General features: G+C 44.3%; 1 protein-coding gene across 1 annotated transcript; it reads left to right on the forward strand.

Annotated features, from left to right (window-relative positions):
* Nucleotides 1-4,438: 4,438 nt before the first annotated feature.
* LOC129343467 (phospholipase A2 inhibitor and Ly6/PLAUR domain-containing protein-like) lies at nucleotides 4,439-15,131 on the forward strand. Its single transcript, XM_054999670.1, has 4 exons — nucleotides 4,439-4,526; nucleotides 9,853-9,965; nucleotides 13,384-13,500; nucleotides 14,259-15,131. Exons 2-4 carry the CDS (start codon nucleotides 9,917-9,919, stop codon nucleotides 14,450-14,452), a joined length of 360 nt encoding a protein of 119 aa, XP_054855645.1. The 5' UTR covers nucleotides 4,439-4,526; nucleotides 9,853-9,916; the 3' UTR covers nucleotides 14,453-15,131.
* Nucleotides 15,132-18,149: the final 3,018 nt, after the last annotated feature.

Consider the following 18,149-nt stretch of genomic DNA (forward strand, 5'->3'; position numbering starts at 1 on the left):
AAAAGCTAGTCCTATGCCACAGGCCATTCTAATGCTTCAAGAATGGCTTCAGTCCTACCATAAAATAAAATCAAATACAATTTTATTAATATGGTCATAGGCCAGCACAAGTCTTGTTAGAGTTCCCAATGACCACAACAGATAAGGTTAAAATAGATTGTCACATAAAATAATTCAAGAATATCTATTAATAGAATAACGGATAAAGTTGTTAAAATTTTACAAAACTTACAGAGTAAATAAATAAATAAATAAATAAATAAATAAATAAATAAATAAATAAAATGTAAGCCACCAATTTCTGACAAATTTTGCAGGCAGCCACACAGAACTTTGCAGTATATGTTGTCACTAGTGAATTTTCATCTATAAGTAGCATTTTACATACACCATGTCTGCTCGACAAGGATACCTACCAAATAAGGGGAGGATAAACTTAGAACAAGCCTCTTAATACCAGAAACAATGAAGTAGAACGTGCTCCAAAGTTTCGATCTCCCCTGAACCACAAGGGCATAGCCTATCAGTCTTACCATCTGAGCAACCTGTTACTTGGCAAGGAATTTGTTTCGATCAAGCTTCTACTAAAGGTGGTAACTAAGCCAAATCATTCTTTGCTTCTGGTTGTTTGGCAACCCTTTTTTGCAGTACATATTTTTCAGTCTGTTTCGTAGTCCTCCCTTGGCTACCTATAGCAAGCAACTGGTGAATAACCAGATTCCTGTGGGCAGCAGAGGGGATTATGAAGGCAAATATGAAGTCTCTTCTACCAAGGATACCTGTGAGCAAGTGCTGAGTAATAAAGCAAGAGCAGGAAGTACAAGAGCTGGACTTTCCCTAATAATTTATCGCTTGATTGGCATAAGCTGTCACACCTTGATTTAGTTCATGGCAATGTTAGCAAAAGAGTCAAGAGGAATTTGAAAAGGGAAAGGAAGGGTAGTGGTGGGAGTTGCAGCTGGGGACTGAGGGAACACGCTGGGAAAAAGTTGTTCGAACTGAATCCAGTAAAGAGACAGTGTTGTGGAATGGTTAGAGTGTAGGACTGAGGGCCAAGCTACACATGACGAATGACACTTGAACGGCAAGTGTATTTCTCCCTGTTCACTTGCCCTCCACTCAATCCACTTGCCGTTCAAGTGTCATTCGTCATGTGTAGCTTGGCCCAAGTGTAGCTTGGCCTTTAGTCTGTGCATTTAATAATACACAGGGCCAAGCTACACATGACGAATGACACTTGAACAGCAAGTGTATTTCTCCCTGTTCACTTGCCCTCCACTCAATCCACTTGCCATTCAAGTGTCATTCGTCATGTGTAGCTTGGCCCATGTGTAGCTTGGCCCTTAGTCTGTGCATTTAATAATACACAGGGCCAAGCTACACATGACGAATGACACTTGAACAGCAAGTGTATTTCTCCCTGTTCACTTGCCCTCCACTCAATCCACTTGCCGTTCAAGTGTCATTCGTCATGTGTAGCTTGGCCCAAGTGTAGCTTGGCCTTTAGTCTGTGCATTTAATAATACACAGGGCCAAGCTACACGTGATGAATGACACTTGAACAGCAAGTGGATTGAGTGGAGGGCAAGTGAACAGGGAGAAATACACTTGCCGTTCAAGTGTCATTCGTCACGTGTAGCTTGGCCCTGAGATATGGAAGCTGCAGACTAGAATCTCCACTCTGCCACAGTAACCTGCTGAGCGACTTTGAGCTAGTTGTGCACTCTCACACTAACCTACCTCACAGGGTTGTTTTGAGGATAAAACGGAGGAGACAATGATGTAAGCTGCTTTGGGTCCCCATCAGGGAGAAAAGTGGGGTATAAATGAAGGAAATTAATACATTTTAAAAACTGCGAGATGGAGGCAAAGATGCTGATTGAAATTCCCTCAGGAAGAGTAGGAGTTAACCTTCCTCTGTTCGTTTAGACACTTACCATTCCCCAATATCCTAAGCTGATAATTAGGGGTATTTCAATTTCATTTTTGGTTTCAGGGGTTCTGGAATCATTCTGTTCCGTTACTGTTTGTTCCGGGTGGGTCAGTGCCAACTTGGAACTTATCCATTTGGTTTTTTCCCCCTTTCATGAGTTAATCCATTGCGCCTGCGTTTGCTGCACATGCATAAACTCATGCTGTTCTTTTCAAAGGGTGTGGAAATGAGGGCCCGGGGCAGCTGTTTTTGTGCTTATGAAAAAACAGTCTCATGACCTTCTCCTAGTCTAAACCATTGATCCACCGAATTCTTCCTCAAGCACAGTAACGCACACACAACAACGGACCCATAGAAGGCGAGTTGAAGTGGATGAGCCAGTGGCAGTGGGATACACTAAGCTGGAGAATACTCCAACCAGTGCAGTGCAGCGACATTACGATCAATCCTACTTTATGTTCACTTTTTTCTTCTTCTATAATGCCAGTAACTTATTACCTTTGCATTCTGCTCTTGCTTGTGGCTGCTATGTTTCATTCTGCTGTAGATTATTTCCAACACTGAGGGCAACCCGAAATCCTTTCTTTTGATGGTCAATAGTTCACTGCAAAATGGGGCATTCTTGCTGCCAAGCTTCTCCATAGCCAAGGCAGGCAGGCAGAATGATTGACTGAATTCCTCCTCACCCACCACTGCTCAAACAAGGGCAGGCAGGATTGTTTTTGAAACGGAGGGATAGGTACACATTTGCCAATTGATTAAGAAAAAAGAGCCCTGAAAGACTATGGAAGCAATCCAACAGACCTGCTGAGATGTAAGTCCCATGTTATTCAATAGTGCTTACTCCTAGGAAAGTATTTTTTGAATTGCAGCCTATGATCTAAGTTTCCCTTTCACACATTTCTAAAGCTGATAAGAAGGTAGTGGAGGGGTCTCCCCTTGCAAGGACCAGATTGTCAAGGTGGGAAAGAATGCCATTTCCCAGAAAGCAATGGGGGTGGGGGTGGGGGATGCACTCATACAGGTTGGTCTCATTCCCCCATCCTGCCAACAGAGTTAATTAATAGCGCAAGGTCTCTCTTCCCTTGGGATCTGATTGATGGTGTTCACGAAAACAAGCTGCTGCCCTCAAGACCAGTACATGCCTACTGCTGGAAGGTACAAAATGAAACACAAACTTTTGGGTGGAAGGGACTCATTACAATTTGGGTGCCTGGATTCAGTTCAGTGTTCCAGAAGCTGCTTTAACGAGTCAAACCAATGATTTCTGTGTGTAATTTCGGCTCGTTTTTTTCCTGTTAAGCACATTCTTACTGATAATTAGAAGTCTCACCTAGGTCACTATGGAATCAAGGAAGTCTACAGGACCTGAGTGTGTTGTAAACCAATTCCCTGAAAGAATAAGGTAGGTAAGGGTAGTCCTCTATGCAAACACTGAACCATGGGGGGACGTCGCATCATGACATTTTCTTGGAACTTTTTGTTCTGGGGTGGTTTGCCATTGCCTTGCCCAGTCATCTACACTTTATCCCCAGGAAACTGGGTACTTATTTTACTGACCTCGGAAGGGATGGAAGGCTGTGTCAACCTTGAGCTGGCTACCAGAACCCAACTTCCACCAGGATCGAACTCAAGTCATGAGTAGAGCTTGGGCAGCTTACCACTCTGCGCCATGGGGCTCCTCCCTGAAAGAATAGCCTGCAGCAAAGAGTTTTGAAGCAGCAGAGGAGCCCCTCATCCAGTTTTTAAAAAATCTATACCTTGGATGATACGATGGCTTTCACACTTGGGCTCTTCCCCACAAATCTATCAAATCCATCAACACCACTAAGGTTCCATTCCTAAGACTCAGCATTGGCCCCATTCTTGACTTCGCAACCAAATTCAGAAGAACTTGACAGTCTGATTTGAAGAGTTGTAGATTCAATGATGAATAGAGGGTAGCCCGACAAGGATGGTTCCAGATATGGGCACCCCTTGACAAAATACATTTTGTTTTTTAGGGGGTGGTGATGAGCGAGATACATGTCTTTGAGAAACAGGCATGCACAGAATAACCACTGATGCCCACCTCCCAATACCGCAGTAACAGAGCTGACTTCTTTTATAACTTAAATGTTTAGATGCTTTTCACAGTCTGTTAGCTCTGTAGCATATCCAACCGCTCCCAGTTTTTTTTCTTTTTGTTAATATACAAAGTCATATATCTGTATATCTGGGGAGACCCTTGAGCAGATCACTTGTCTATGTGTGGGCTGACTGCACTGCCTTCTCAACTGAAACACAGGCCTGACAGTTTACAGTTACTGGAAATAATAATATAATCTATGTGAAGTAGAAAAGTGAAGATAATCCCAACGTCATTCCTTTTTCAAATGACAAACTTTTCTCAGCAACTCAACTGGAGCTTCTGATGCATAATGACAATGGAGGCATGGTTAACAAACTCTATGCCTTTCTGATTGACTTCACAGCCCCGCCTTTCTTTATAAGGTAGAGTGCGTGAGACCAAACAAACCCGGTGTCCACAGTTAGTTAAGGATATCTAACAGTTTCTCACTTTTCAGCACCTTTTCAGCCTGAAGAAGTTGTGGTGAGTTGCACAGTCCCATTCGTTCTGTTTCTCATACAGATTTGAAATATTGGCTGCCATATGAAATACACTGAACGAGTAACTGAATGCTGCTTGTCCTCATGTGATTCTTTCTTACAATGATTTTTTATTGTTTTTACAAAAATGCAGCCAAGGGGGAGCAGATGTTTGTGGGGCTTCTTAGCTTGTTCCCCTTACCTCTGAGATGCACTGAAAATAGGGATCGTCCGGGTGTTTTTGGCTGCAAAAGACCTTCTCAAGTTAGCTAGATTCCAGCTGCAGTGTTCCAAATACTTTCTTTTGTATCACCATTCAGAGAAAGCACAATGAAGCTTGTTTGATTGTAGACGTTCCAGTGGAAGCTAGACAATTCTGTTGTCATTGGTTCTTCTCTTGTCTATTTTCCTTCTTTTGTTATCTTTTTTTTTTTACATTCCGTTACTGTCTTCCTTCTATTCAGGGACTGTTTCAGTGTGATATGCAATAGTTTTGCTGGGAATTTTGCCTGAGCTGGCATATTTTAGGCTCTGAAAAACTGGCAGAGAGAAGAATGGCATACAGACATTCATTTGGCGGAGGGGGCTCACTTTGCAACAATTTCCATTAGTGTGGAGAGGAGGTAATAATAAACAACATCACTTCACGGGGAGACAATGTCTTAAACCAGATAGCTTTAAGAAGCCTTTAAAAACCAAGCTTACTACTACTACTACTACTACTACTACCACCACCAACAACAACAACAACAACAACTACTACTACTACTACTACTACTACTACTACTACTACTACTACTACTACTACTACTACTACTACAACATTTGATTTATATACTGCCCTTCAGGACAACTTAATGCTCACTCAGAGCAGTTTACAAAGTATGCCATTATTATACCCACACAAAAAGGGGGCTACCCTCGCCAAAACGAGCCAGTTAAAGAGGGAAAACCCGCGAGGGTTAATAACACTTATGCACCAAAAATTGATCTTAATTCAGTAATACAATGATACAATAGCGATTTATACAGAATAGACCTTTGGAAATCAAAATAACCTGTCCAGTGTATTTCTTTACAGGCTAAACACATATACAACCAATACAATCGAGTAATCAGGTGTGTAGGCAGTCCAAAAGGTGGCGGCGGTAAACCTACTAAATTGAGGGACAACCCCTTAATTCAAGTCCACTTCAATGCGGGAGCCAACCGGTCAAGATGAAGAGATACGCCCAATCTGGGGCCGGCTGAAGCACAGATTTCGTCCCACGCCTCGTCAGGGGCGTTTATCTCTGTTGTTATTCTCACCCGGAAGCATGCGTTCTTTACGTCTAAAAAGCAAATAAATCTTTATACAAATCAAATTACAATACCTGCCCCACTGGATTAACTCACCTCCTGCCTGAACACTGACCTGTACAATCACCTGGAAATATTCATAGCCTGCATACCATCAAGATATTTACAGCATATTTTCACACTGGTTGCACGCGGCGGCAGTGAATTCTCTTGCGTGCCTTGTGTTGATTGGGACGCTCACCTTTAAACCTATTTCATCAGCCCACTCACAAATCTTAAAGGGGCAGATGACTCTCTAATATCATAAATTAAAGAAAACAGTTCAGGGAAAGTTCATTGTTCAATCCCTGTGGTCACACTGACCGTAAATGCAGTATCCAGTAGGCTTCTTTGCGTAAAAGAGCAGTTTGATTGAAGCTTTCCCTTTTCAGAACCTCCAATACCACAACCCTAAAAGAGTTATCAGCATGTTTACAGTCCACAAAGTGTTGCACCACTTGTCACTTTATTCCGAATACGGGAAAGATGTTCCAAAATGCGGATTTTTAGTGGTCTAGAAGTGCAACCCACATATATGGACTTACCTGGACATTCTATCAAGTATACCACTCCTGCAGTGTAACAAGAGGCAAAATGGTCAAAGGTTAGTCTTTTACCCTTAACCCAAAACTCCCTTCCTTCCAACATAAGACTACACAAAGCACACCTTCCACATTTGAAATTACCGTGTGGTAGGTGGGCTTCCTCTTTTAGCGTATCCAAACGTGCATGGACCAAGCTATCACGAAGGCTGGTTGTTCTCCTGAAGCCACATAGTGGTCGCTGTTCACAGCCCTTAATATCCTGTACAATCGTCCAATGTTGGTCCACTACTCTCTTAATATGGTTGGTGAAGGGAGTATAGTCCAGTGCCCATTTAATCCTTTCTGCCATCTCTCTGGAGCTAGTCTGAAACAACTTTGTCCTGTCTGTCATCTTAGCACGCAAAAAGGCTGTGTTAATAAGTCTTTGAGGATAATCCCTGTTTATAAAGTCCCTGCATAAGGACCTTCCATCCTTTAAAAAATCCTGGGGAGTAGACGAATTGCGTTTGATACGCAATAACTGTCCATATGGGATGTTCTCTTTCAAGTGTCTAGGGTGAAAAGAGTGAAAATCCAGATATGAATTGCGGTCAGTGACCTTAGTAAACGTTCTTAGCTTTACCTTGCATGAGGAGTGTCTATATGTAATAACATCCAAAAAATCAATGTGTTCTTTGGTGTAACGCCAAGTATATCGGACATTCTGATCCCTACAGTTCAACCAATTACAAAAGGGCTCTATCTGGTGTGCACCAGAAAACAAAAAATAAAGGTCATCAATATACCTCCTGTAAAAACGAATATTACTCCTAAAGGGGTTAGCCTCACTCATAATGTGAATCTTCTCCCACCGGGCCATAAAGAGGTTGGCGATGCTCGGCGCAGCCGAGCATCCCATGGCCACGCAAAGAAGCCTACTGGATACTGCATTTATGGTCAGTGAGGCCACAGGGATTGAACAATGAACTTTCCCTGAACTGTTTTCTTTAATTTATATTAGAGAGTCATCTGCCCCTTTAAGATTTGTGAGTGGGCTGATGAAATAGGTTTAAAGGTGAGCGTCCCAGTCAACACGAGGCACGCAAGAGAATTCACTGCCGCCGCGTGCAACCAGTGTGAAAATATGCTGTAAATATCTTGATGGTATGCAGGCTATGAATATTTCCAGGTGATTGTACAGGTCAGTGTTCAGGCAGGAGGTGAGTTAATCCAGTGGGGCAGGTATTGTAATTTGATTTGTATAAAGATTTATTTGCTTTTTAGACGTAAAGAACGCATGCTTCCGGGTGAGAATAACAACAGAGATAAACACCCCTGACGAGGCGTGGGACGAAATCTGTGCTTCAGCCGGCCCCAGATTGGGCGTATCTCTTCATCTTGACCGGTTGGCTCCCGCATTGAAGTGGACTTGAATTAGGGGGTTGTCCCTCAATTTAGTAGGTTTACCGCCGCCACCGTTTGGACTGCCTACACACCTGATTACTCGATTGTATTGGTTGTATATGTGTTTAGCCTGTAAAGAAATACACTGGACGGGTTATTTTGATTTCCAAAGGTCTATTCTGTATAAATTGCTATTATATCATTGTATTACTGAATTAAGATCAATTTTTGATTTATAAGAAAGGTGCATAATTGTTATTAACCCTCGCGGGTTTTCCCTCTTTAACTGGATTATAATACCCACGACAAAACTTCCTGTGGGGTGGGTGGGGCTGAGAGAGCTCCAGAGAACTGTGACTAGTCCAAGAGCACCCAGCTGGCTTCAAGTGGAGGAGTGGGGAATCAAACCCGGCTCTCCAGATTAGAGTCCCACGCTCTTAACCAACACACCAAACTGGCTCTAATGAAGAGTAAGATAGCCAAATATCTCAAACCTGGATTTTTAAATTTTTTTTTAGAAAATGAATAAAGGGAGAGATGTAGGAGGGTCTTCTCAAATATTGAAGAATTTCAAAAAGATCTACTAGGAAAAATGTCATTACTCCCAAAGTTCTTCCTACAGGGGCCAAAAGCAACTGTGTGGGCAGAGTAGAGGGGGCTGATTTCCATCATGACAGTAACAGAAGGAAAAGGGCTTCTTCCTCAAATCTTAATCCTAGTGCCTACACTGGATAAAAAGGAAAACAAAAAAAAGATCATTTTTCATAGCATGGCTTTTCTCCTCCTCCTCCTCCTCCTCCTCCTTTTTCTTGTTCCTGAAATCAAAACATGGTTCCAAAATGTTGGGGGTGAATTTAGCACTTTGTCAGTCAATGAAGTACAAAGGAACTAACTGAAGCTCAGTTATGTATTTATTTATTTTCCTGTTTCATTGAGGACCTTTAGGATTTTACCCTTAAGTCTCAAGAAGGCACCAGGGAATACATCCGTGGGCACTAGGGTAGCCAGAAATTGCCTGACAGCTGGCAGGAGGCTAGGGTGGTCGAGGACATGTGGGATGCCATTGGCTGGTGGTATTACTTCACTTCCTGGGAAAACTTTTAAAACCTTTTTCTCCTCTCACCTAAGCAGCAGCAGGAAACAGGAGTTGGAGGCGAGGGATGCCCCACTCCTGGCCAGAACCTGGCAGGCACTTGTGGGCAGCATGGCACCCTTGGGAGCATGTTGAGAATCAGTTGGAAAGAAGTTATGGAACTTTAATATTAAATATTATTGTTTTAATAATAATCATAATAATATAAAACTCGTAATGAAAAAAATCACTCTCCTAGAGCTAGTTTGCCTGGCAGGCTCTTTCTTTGTCAAGGTGTTTTAAAATGGAGTTGGCTACAAGAACCAGAAAGTCCACTATATTGACTGAACATACCCAAAAATCTCCAAAGCCTTCCGAGAAGAGCTTTATCTGCCTACTCATAAAAACTTACCAAAGTTCCAGGCCTATTCATGTATCTTGGTGGACTGTAGACTTTCCATTTAGGAATAGCTGACAAGGTTGTCTTTTAACCAATAAGGGGAAAAATAAAACTCTGGCCAACAGCCAATTATAGGGAAGTATGCAAATAGGGTGCTGATGACTAATGTACAGGAAGGGCAGTTTGGGATTCCAATGCTTGCAAACTGCTGAGCCATTACTTGGACACGATCTTTCAGACAGTCCCTTCAAACCAAGGGAAAGATTTTGGAAGGAAGAGGAGGAACTTGGGCACACTCCCTCAGTTATGTTGTTGGCAAGTTGTAGAAAAAGGGGGAGTCTGAGGTTCACAAGTTCCTCATCACATGAGTTACTGTAGCATAGTGGTTAGAGTATCAGACTGAGGATGGAGAGAGCCCATCATTAGGTGATCTTGGACCAGTCATTCCCTCTTAGCTTCACCTACCTCACAGGGTTGTTGTGAGAAACAAATGGAGGAAGGAACCTTGTATACCAATCTGTGCTCCTTGAAGGAAGTGTAGAGCAAATATTCAAAGATGCCATATGAGCATCCTTTCTCAATATTGTTGCAGCCTCTTGTTTCATTGAAGAAAGAGTTTTCACCCCAGCCCCTTGGACTGTGAACTTCACATCACCATGCAAGCTCTCTTTGGTCTCTTCCTCTTCACTCTTCTTTTCACTACAGGTAAGCAGCAACCGTTAGCCTTCTTATGGGCAGGCAGGGTGTTCAACAACTGCCAAGCTGGCATAACCTGGTTATCCATCAGAACTCCTGAAAACTGCAGATGGTTGAGTTGTTTTACTCATGCATAGATGTGAAAATAGTCCAATTGTTACCTGGATTGGTGACCTTGCAAGTAGGGGGAATTAGCAGCAAGGAAGATGGCTATGTGAGAGGGGTAACTGTGGGATAATTCCACCAATTTTTACGGGGGTGTCCCTTCCCCAAAGTAGAGTGGTTTTTATTTAAAGGGAAACACACACACACTCACACATGAGATTATTCTCAAACACATAAGATGCTTAGGAAAAGCAAGTGGTGAAAGTGGAACAGAGTTGAGGAATTTCAGGGCAAAAATTACCTATCTGAAGAATAGAGCAGTCCATGGAGGAAGATGGCTTCAAACATCCAACGTTCTTTACCAGGAGAGAGAGGGGCTTAGGGAACGTAACCCCAAGGGAGCAGCACTTGGATCCATGAAGTGCGCAAGGTTTGAATGGGGCAATAGCTCTGGTTTTTATAGGGCAAGACATGTCCACAGGCAAGAGAGCCCTCTTAGCCATTAGGACAAAGGCCGTGAAGGCCATCTCTGGGAAACAACAATCGCTTGATTGCTCTTTGATTGGTACTACCAGGGTGTGTAAAAGGAAATGCACAGTCTCTCCTGCTGCCTCACAAAGGGACAGTTTGCTAATGAATCTCCCAGAGCTGAGTTAATGAATTTAGGTGTGAAGATGCAGGTTCCTAAAGACAAATTATGAACTTATCAGTGCTGATTGATTGCTCCTCAATCTTAGAGTGGGAATCTAATCATGGAAGGAGGGTATAGGAATATGCTAAGCGAAACACTTTCTTGTCACAATCTCACACCCGTAGCTGGGGAGGCAGTAAATCCAGTCACCATCAATCACTTTGCATTTACATGAATATTCCATTCATGCTTGAGCTCCTGGGCAGATCTCAGCAATGCTCTGTCCAGCCAGTGGAACAAAGTTCCGGCACCTCTTGAAAATGGTCACAGGGCCAGTGACCCTGCCCCCTGATCTCCAGACAGGAGCTTAGAATGCCCTCCGCACCACTGGAGCAGTGCTGAGGGCAATCTAAACTCCCCTCTGTCTGGAGATCAGGGGGTGGGGCCACCAGCCATGTGACCATTTTCTCCGAGAGCAACCCACTGAGTTCCACCACCTCTTTTCCTAGAAAAAAAGCTCTGTCCACAACCTCTGATTACCAAGAAGCTCCCCCTTTCCTTTTTCCCTTTTCTGTGCTGAGGCCTGGATGGATCCTGATCTCTTGATGAGCATTTTCTTCCCCTCACCCCAAAATTCCTTCTCAATCTCAGTGACCAGGTGTATGTGTGTGTGTGTGTGTGTGTGACAGGGACGTGTCTGATAGGAAGGAGAGAGCTCCAGAGAACTGTGACTAGCCCAAGGTCACCCAGCTGGCTTCAAGCGGAGGAGTGGGGAGTCAAACTCAGTTCTCCAGATTAGAGTCCCACTGCTCTTAACCACTATACCAAACTGGCTGTCCTAACTAGGGGTGTGCAAGCCAAAAATTTTCGGCTATAGCCGAAAGTAGAAAGCCGAAAGAAGATTCTCTATTGTTAAAGCCGAAAGCCGAAACAAGAATCTCTTTCGGCTTTCGGCTTTCGGGATTCTTTCGGCATTATTTCGGCATTCTTTCAGCTTTTTTCTAAGGGAAAATGCCTCCGTCTTCCAGGACGCCTGGAGGAGGCATTTTCTCACCGAATAAGCCCAAAATGGGTGGGGACCTTCCTCTAACCCTTCTCTAACAACCACCCAAGTTTCAGACAGATTGGACTTTGGGGGGCCATGTTATGGCCCCCCAAAGCAGGTCCCCCCATCCTCCCATAAGAAAGCGAAGGAGCAGCATATTGTTAGCATGCTGCTGCTAATCTTTCTTCATTATTTCCTATGGGGAAAAAATGAAGAAGCAGGCTTCCTTTGACAGGGGTGGCATTTTGCATGCAAAATGCCCCCTCACCCTCAGGGGCCCTTCTCCCACCCCTCCTCCCACCCCCCACCAAGGCTCAGCCTGCTCCCACTTGGGGGGGCCATTTCATGGCCTCTCCAAGTAGGTGCTCTAATCTCTACCACTGACAGCTGGGGGAGGCTTGTGTTGCCAGGGGTGGCATTTTGCATGCAAAATGCCCCCCAACCCTCTGGGGCCCTTCTCCCACCCCTCCTCCCACCCCCCACCAAGGCTCAGCCTGCTCCCACTTGGGGGGGCATTTCATGGCCTCCCCAAGTAGGTGCTCTGCTCTCATCTCTACCACTGACAGCTGGGGGAGGCTTGTGTTGCCAGGGGTGGCATTTTGCATGCAAAATGCCACCCCTGGCAACACAAGCCTCCCCTAGCTGTCAGTGGTAGAGAAAAGAGCACCTACTTGGGGAGGCCATGAAATGCCCCCCCCCCAAGTGGGAGCAGGCTGAGCCTGGGTGGGGGGTGGGGGGAAGGGTGGGAGAAGGGCCCCTGAGGGCTTGGGGGCATTTTGCATGCAAAATGCCACCCCTGGCAACACAAGCCTCCCCCAGCTGTCAGTGGTAGAGATTAGAGCACCTACTTGGGGAGGCCATGAAATGGCCCCCCCAAGTGGGAGCAGGCTGAGCCTTGGTGGGGGGTGGGAGGAGGGGTGGGAGAAGGGCCCCTGAGGGTGAGGGGGCATTTTGCATGCAAAATGCCACCCCTGGCAAAGGAAGCCTGCCTCTTCATTTTTTCCCCATAGGAAATAATGAAGAAAGATTAGCAGCAGCATGCTAACAATATGCTGCTCCTTCGCTTTCTTATGGGAGGATGGGGGGACCTGCTTTGGGGGGCCATAACATGGCCCCCCAAAGTCCAATCTGTCTGAAACTTGGGTGGTTGTTAGAGAAGGGTTAGAGGAAGGTCCCCACCAATTTTGGGCTTATTCGGTGGGAAAATGCCTCCCCCAGACGTCCGGGAAGACGGAGGCATTTTCCCATTGAAAAGCCGAAAGAAAGCCGAAAGAATCCCGAAACGTTTCGGCTTTTTTCTTTCGGCTACCCGAAACGTTTCGGCAGTCCCCGAAACGTTTCGGCATTCCCCGAAAGAAGCCGAAACACTTTTATTTCGGCATTCTTTCGGCATTCTGAATGCCGAAACGCACATCCCTAGTCCTAACACATAAAGTGAAAACATGATGAAGTGGTTTAGAGGTGCACCTGGTGGGGTTTGGGCTTCTTCTGTGCAGATGATCAAGGAACTCCTCTTTGGCTTGTAAATCTGGTTTAGAGGATTCTGTGTGACCCACCATTTGGGGTTCAGCTTCTTCCACTGGCAGTTAAATCAGACATCTCTCCATTCCATAGACCTTGTGAGACCATTTTGCTTCTCTCTGTAGGTGCCTCTTTGGAGTGTGAATCATGTGCTGCTGAAGGATACAATTGCGCTGGCCAGAAACAGAGTTGTCCTGCTGGCCTAGATACCTGTCTCACCCTTGTGGTCGAAGGCACAACAGGTAGGTGGAACAGATGATAATATTTTCTAGTGATGGTGCCATTGTCTTTGGTGACATCACAGCACCTCCCCCTTTCAGTTTTTGTGCATGCTTATAATGTTAGCTCGATGTAAGGGATGAACTTTTTAAAAAAGATTGAAAATGCACACATGAGCAAAACTTTGCATGGGGAAGCCTAAAAGGGGAGCAGCTCGGTAATCTATTCCTAAGCACTCCCCTCCTCCCCTGTAGTTCAAACCAGAGTGCCCCACCTGGGTGACCTGGAACGAGGAGAGTGAGGCTGGCCAAAACCAAAAGAAACATTACACAAGAGAAGAAACTCAGAATTAACTTCCCCCAAAAATATTAGGGTAAAAGTCTTAAAGGAACTGGGGAAAAAAGAGGGAAACCAAAAAAAAAACTGAAAGCAAAAACTAAAGGCATAAAAATGCCTGCAGAAATCAGGGGATAAATTAAAGCAAAACGGGGTCTGAACTGATGTGGGAGAAAATTCATAAAACCCCAAAGTGTTGCTATTCTAGAGGCAATCAATATTTCTAAAGAGGAAACAGAGAGGTGTGAAAGCAATTGAGAGTTGGATTCTGCCTCCTTGCCTGGGACACTCAGGTGAAAGTTTTTGGGAGGGCATATTTGTGTCTGTCATAGTGGGCATGAAAATGGAAACGCTGGATATAAATTGGAAGGATGAACTTCTTTTGAATTGTATTTCCTGGGAACAGTGGACTGCCTCACCTCTCATCTTTGCTTTTCATGTGCAGGAGGGCAAACGGTTACTAGCGTTGGGAAGATGTGCTATGCCCGGATTCTCTGTAACCTCTTGAAACCTGGACAAACATTCAATGTCCCTCAGGTCACTGGTACCATCAAAGAAGTGACATGCAAGGCCCTTTCTCTCTCAGCGTCTCTTCTCGTGGCTTTCCTGGGTCTCCTAATGCTGAAGGTCCTCTTCTAATGCCCCTCTTGAAGCACTGACTGAGAACCAAGCTACAAGTGACACCTGACACAGGTTGGACACTTGTCAGCTTCCCTCAAGTTTTGATGGGAAATGTAGGCATCCTGGTCCTGCAGCTGTAATGGAGAGCCAAGCTGTAAAACCAGGACGCCTACATTTCCCATCAAAACTTGAGGGAAGCTGACAAGTGTCCAACCTGTGTAAGGCGTTACTTGTAGCTTGGCTCTGAGTCTTCATATCCATGTCTTGGATCACTCGGCCTTTCAAAGACATCAAGCCTTTTCTTTGTTTTAATGAGGACAACCCTATTATGAATGCTTATCTTGGTCGCTACAGAAGCAATGTTTTGTCAATTATGTTGGCGGGAAACAATCAAAATTTAACTAGGATGGTTGCCAGCTTTGGATGGTCAGCTTATTGAATTAGAAGAGAGATAAAGAAGTATAGATACGTTTAATTGTATCTTCAATTTTGGTATTTTAACTTAATTGTTAGAATATTTGAAATGGTCAAGCTCTGTTTATATGAGAATGTATTCTGTTTTTAACATCACTGTTTTCTTAATTGTTATTTACTTGCTTCCCTTCAAACTATTTACTGGTCATTGACTGCAATAAATTTTATTACATTTACATTTAATGAAGGAAACTAATAAAAGTAGATTGGTGAGGAACTGAAATATGGACTTGGTCTTATTCTGTTCAGTTGCGGGGAGAAGGCAGTGAAGAAGGAATGGTTTTCTGTAATTCTAATTGTGTCAACAGTAGATGTGGGAAAAAAACTCGCATAAATTCAAAATCTGATAATGTTTCAAGGATGAGATACCTTAATAATATTGAAGTAGCAAATTGGGTCTGGAACTGAGATAAGATGAATGACATTTTGTTCTGCTATTAGATCACATTTCCAGCATCATAAAAACCTGTGGTAGAGGTAGGTCTGCTACACCTTCAAGAGAAACATTTTCCAAGTGTACGCCTGTACTGGAAAAAGGGTTTGGGGCCTAGGACCTAGGCCTGAGTAATAGACTGCAGATACATAGACCAGACTAACAGATAACTGAGCTGTACCTAGGGTTGTTTAATTTGCATGTTTAGCAAAGGCCCATGGGGCATGTATATAAAAAAGAGGTCACCATGACTAAGAGGAGTAGTGTTATACAGGACTAGGCTAGCTGGAAATACTAAAGGGAAGAAGAGCTGCTGCTGCTGTTGGGAAGGCAAAGCTTGTTTCCAAGCTTTGGAGCTAAGATCATCACAGAGCTGAAACTGCTGGCTGGAAGAGCTGAACTCTTCTCCCTGGAAGAACTGTAGTAGCTGGGAAGAGCTGAAGAAGCAAGAGCAGGAATTGCTGGCAGCTGAACTCATTCACTGCTTGAGACCAGCACCCTGGCACAGAGCTGCCCCACTTCATCTTGCTAGGAGAAAAGGGGAACTGCTCCTAGGGCAACAAGCAAGCCCCAGGATTCAGACGGCATCTTCACAAGAAGAGTCCTGCTGTGGCAAGGCCTGCTAGATATTTGGGACGCTGTTCCAGGAAAAGCCTCTGGCCAAATCTACAGAACTGTCTGCACACTTTACCAGGGGGTTGTGAGTAGGACTGTACTCTGGGGTCGCTGGTTACTGATCCAGTATTAATAACTTTGGGAATGTTTTCATAGTTGTGTTTAAATAAATTGCATTTATATTTGAATTGGTAAACATATTGAACCTGGTCCTTGGGACTCTGGGGGTTACACAAGTACTATCAGTGTTTGGAATTTCTATTCCTGATGTTTTATCTTGGAAAGTGCCATCTTCGATTCCCTCCGTGACAAAGATCAAGTTCTGTCTTTATTCACACTAAAATTAGCTTTAAGAACCTGGTAAATTCATGTATCCCTCTCAGTGAAGTGGTGCTTTAGAATCAAAACCCACAGCTTCATTAGATACACATTTCAGAATATTTATGGGTGGGGGGGAAAGGTTGCATAGTTTAACCACCTGGAGACACCTGCCTCATCAGATTTGCTGTCCTGTGTATGAGATCCCTGGTTCTTTCCTGGAACTGTTGATCTACTGCTTGCAGTTCCCAAGACATGGAACAAAATCCTTCTGGTCTCAGGAAGTAGGTGACACTAGAAGCCCAATCTCATACCTCATCAAAGACGAGTCCTGAGTAAGATTAGCAGTCATGGGATAAGAAGATAAGTGCTTTCATGGATTATAATTTGGTTAAATGAAAGAGAGCAGGAATAAAAGGAGAGTTCTTGCAACTGAGGGAAGGACTGCAGTGGGGTCTCAGTATGGGGGCTAGTGCTATTTAATTTGTTCATAAATGATCTGGAACTGGAGGTGAGCAGCATAGTGGCCCAATTAGCTGATGACACAAAATTATTCAGGATGGTGAAAAATCAGGCTGACTGAAAAGTCCCAGGAGGACAACATAGCAAATGAAGTTCAATGTAGGTAGGTAAAGGTAAAGGTAGTTCCCCGTGCAAGCACTGAGTCATTACTGACTCATGGGGGGACGTCGCACCATGACGTTTTTTTGGCAGACATTTTACGGGGTGGTTTGCCATTGCCTTCCCCAGTCATCTACACTTTACACCGAGGAAACTGGGTACTCGTTTTACCGACCTCGGAAGGATGGAAGGCTGAGTCATCAATGTAGGTAAGTGTAAAGTAATGCAAACTGGAACAAAAAAACCCAACTTCAAGTTTATGCTAATAGGGTCTTAGTTTTGGCGGGAAATGTAGGCAGCTTGGCGGAATGTTGGACAAGTGACAGTTGAAAAGTCCATTGGACAGCAGTCGGAGAGCCAAGCTGCAAGACCAGGATGCCTACATTTCCCATCAAAACTTGTGGGAAGCTGACAAGTGTCCAACCTGTGTCAGGCATCACTTGTAGTTTGGCCCTTTGTGTGCTGTAGTGTTGAACAAGGCAAACTAGTATATTGGGGATTATTAAGAAAGGGATTGAAATTAAAATGGCCAGTATTATAACCCCCCTGTATAGATCTATAGCACAGCCTTGTTGGGAATACTGCAGTTCTGGTCACCACGGCCGTTTTTCACATCTTACCAGCTCTGGTACATCATGCAAAGTTCCCGCAAGGACAGTATCTTCCTGGCGCAATTTCGTGCGAGAACCAGGAAATCGCATCAGGAAGACACTATCCTTGAGGGAGCTTTGTGCGACGTACTGGAGCTGGTAAGATGTGTGAAAACGGCCCATATCACAAAAAGGTTATCGCAGAGCAGGAAAAGGTACAGAAGAGGGGAACTAAGATGATTAGAAGGTTGAAGAATCTTTCCTAGGAGGAAGGGCTGAAGAATCTGGGACATTTGGGTTTAGAAAAAAGACAACGGGGTGGGACATGATAAAGGTTTATAAAATTATATACAGGGTAGAGAGAGTGGACCGAGAGAACTCTTTCTCCCTCTCCCAAAACACTAGAATGTGGGAGCATCCAATGGACATTCAGAATGGCTCTTCTCTACCCGCTCTTTTTCCCTGGGAGCTGATTGGTTTGTGTGGAATTAACCACACCCACCCAAATCAGCTCTCTGAACTCCTTTTCCACCATTCTTTTTTACTGTTCTGCAGCCCTCCCAGGCAAGTGCAGCAGGCTCGCAGCTCAGCTGGGGTGGCCGCTCTCCTGCTCTGCAGCCCTCCCTTATGTCAGCCACCCACCCTCACCCCACTGTTCCCAGTG

This window comes from Eublepharis macularius, chromosome 15, assembly GCF_028583425.1.
Source record: "Eublepharis macularius isolate TG4126 chromosome 15, MPM_Emac_v1.0, whole genome shotgun sequence".
Classification (NCBI taxonomy): domain Eukaryota; kingdom Metazoa; phylum Chordata; class Lepidosauria; order Squamata; family Eublepharidae; genus Eublepharis; species Eublepharis macularius.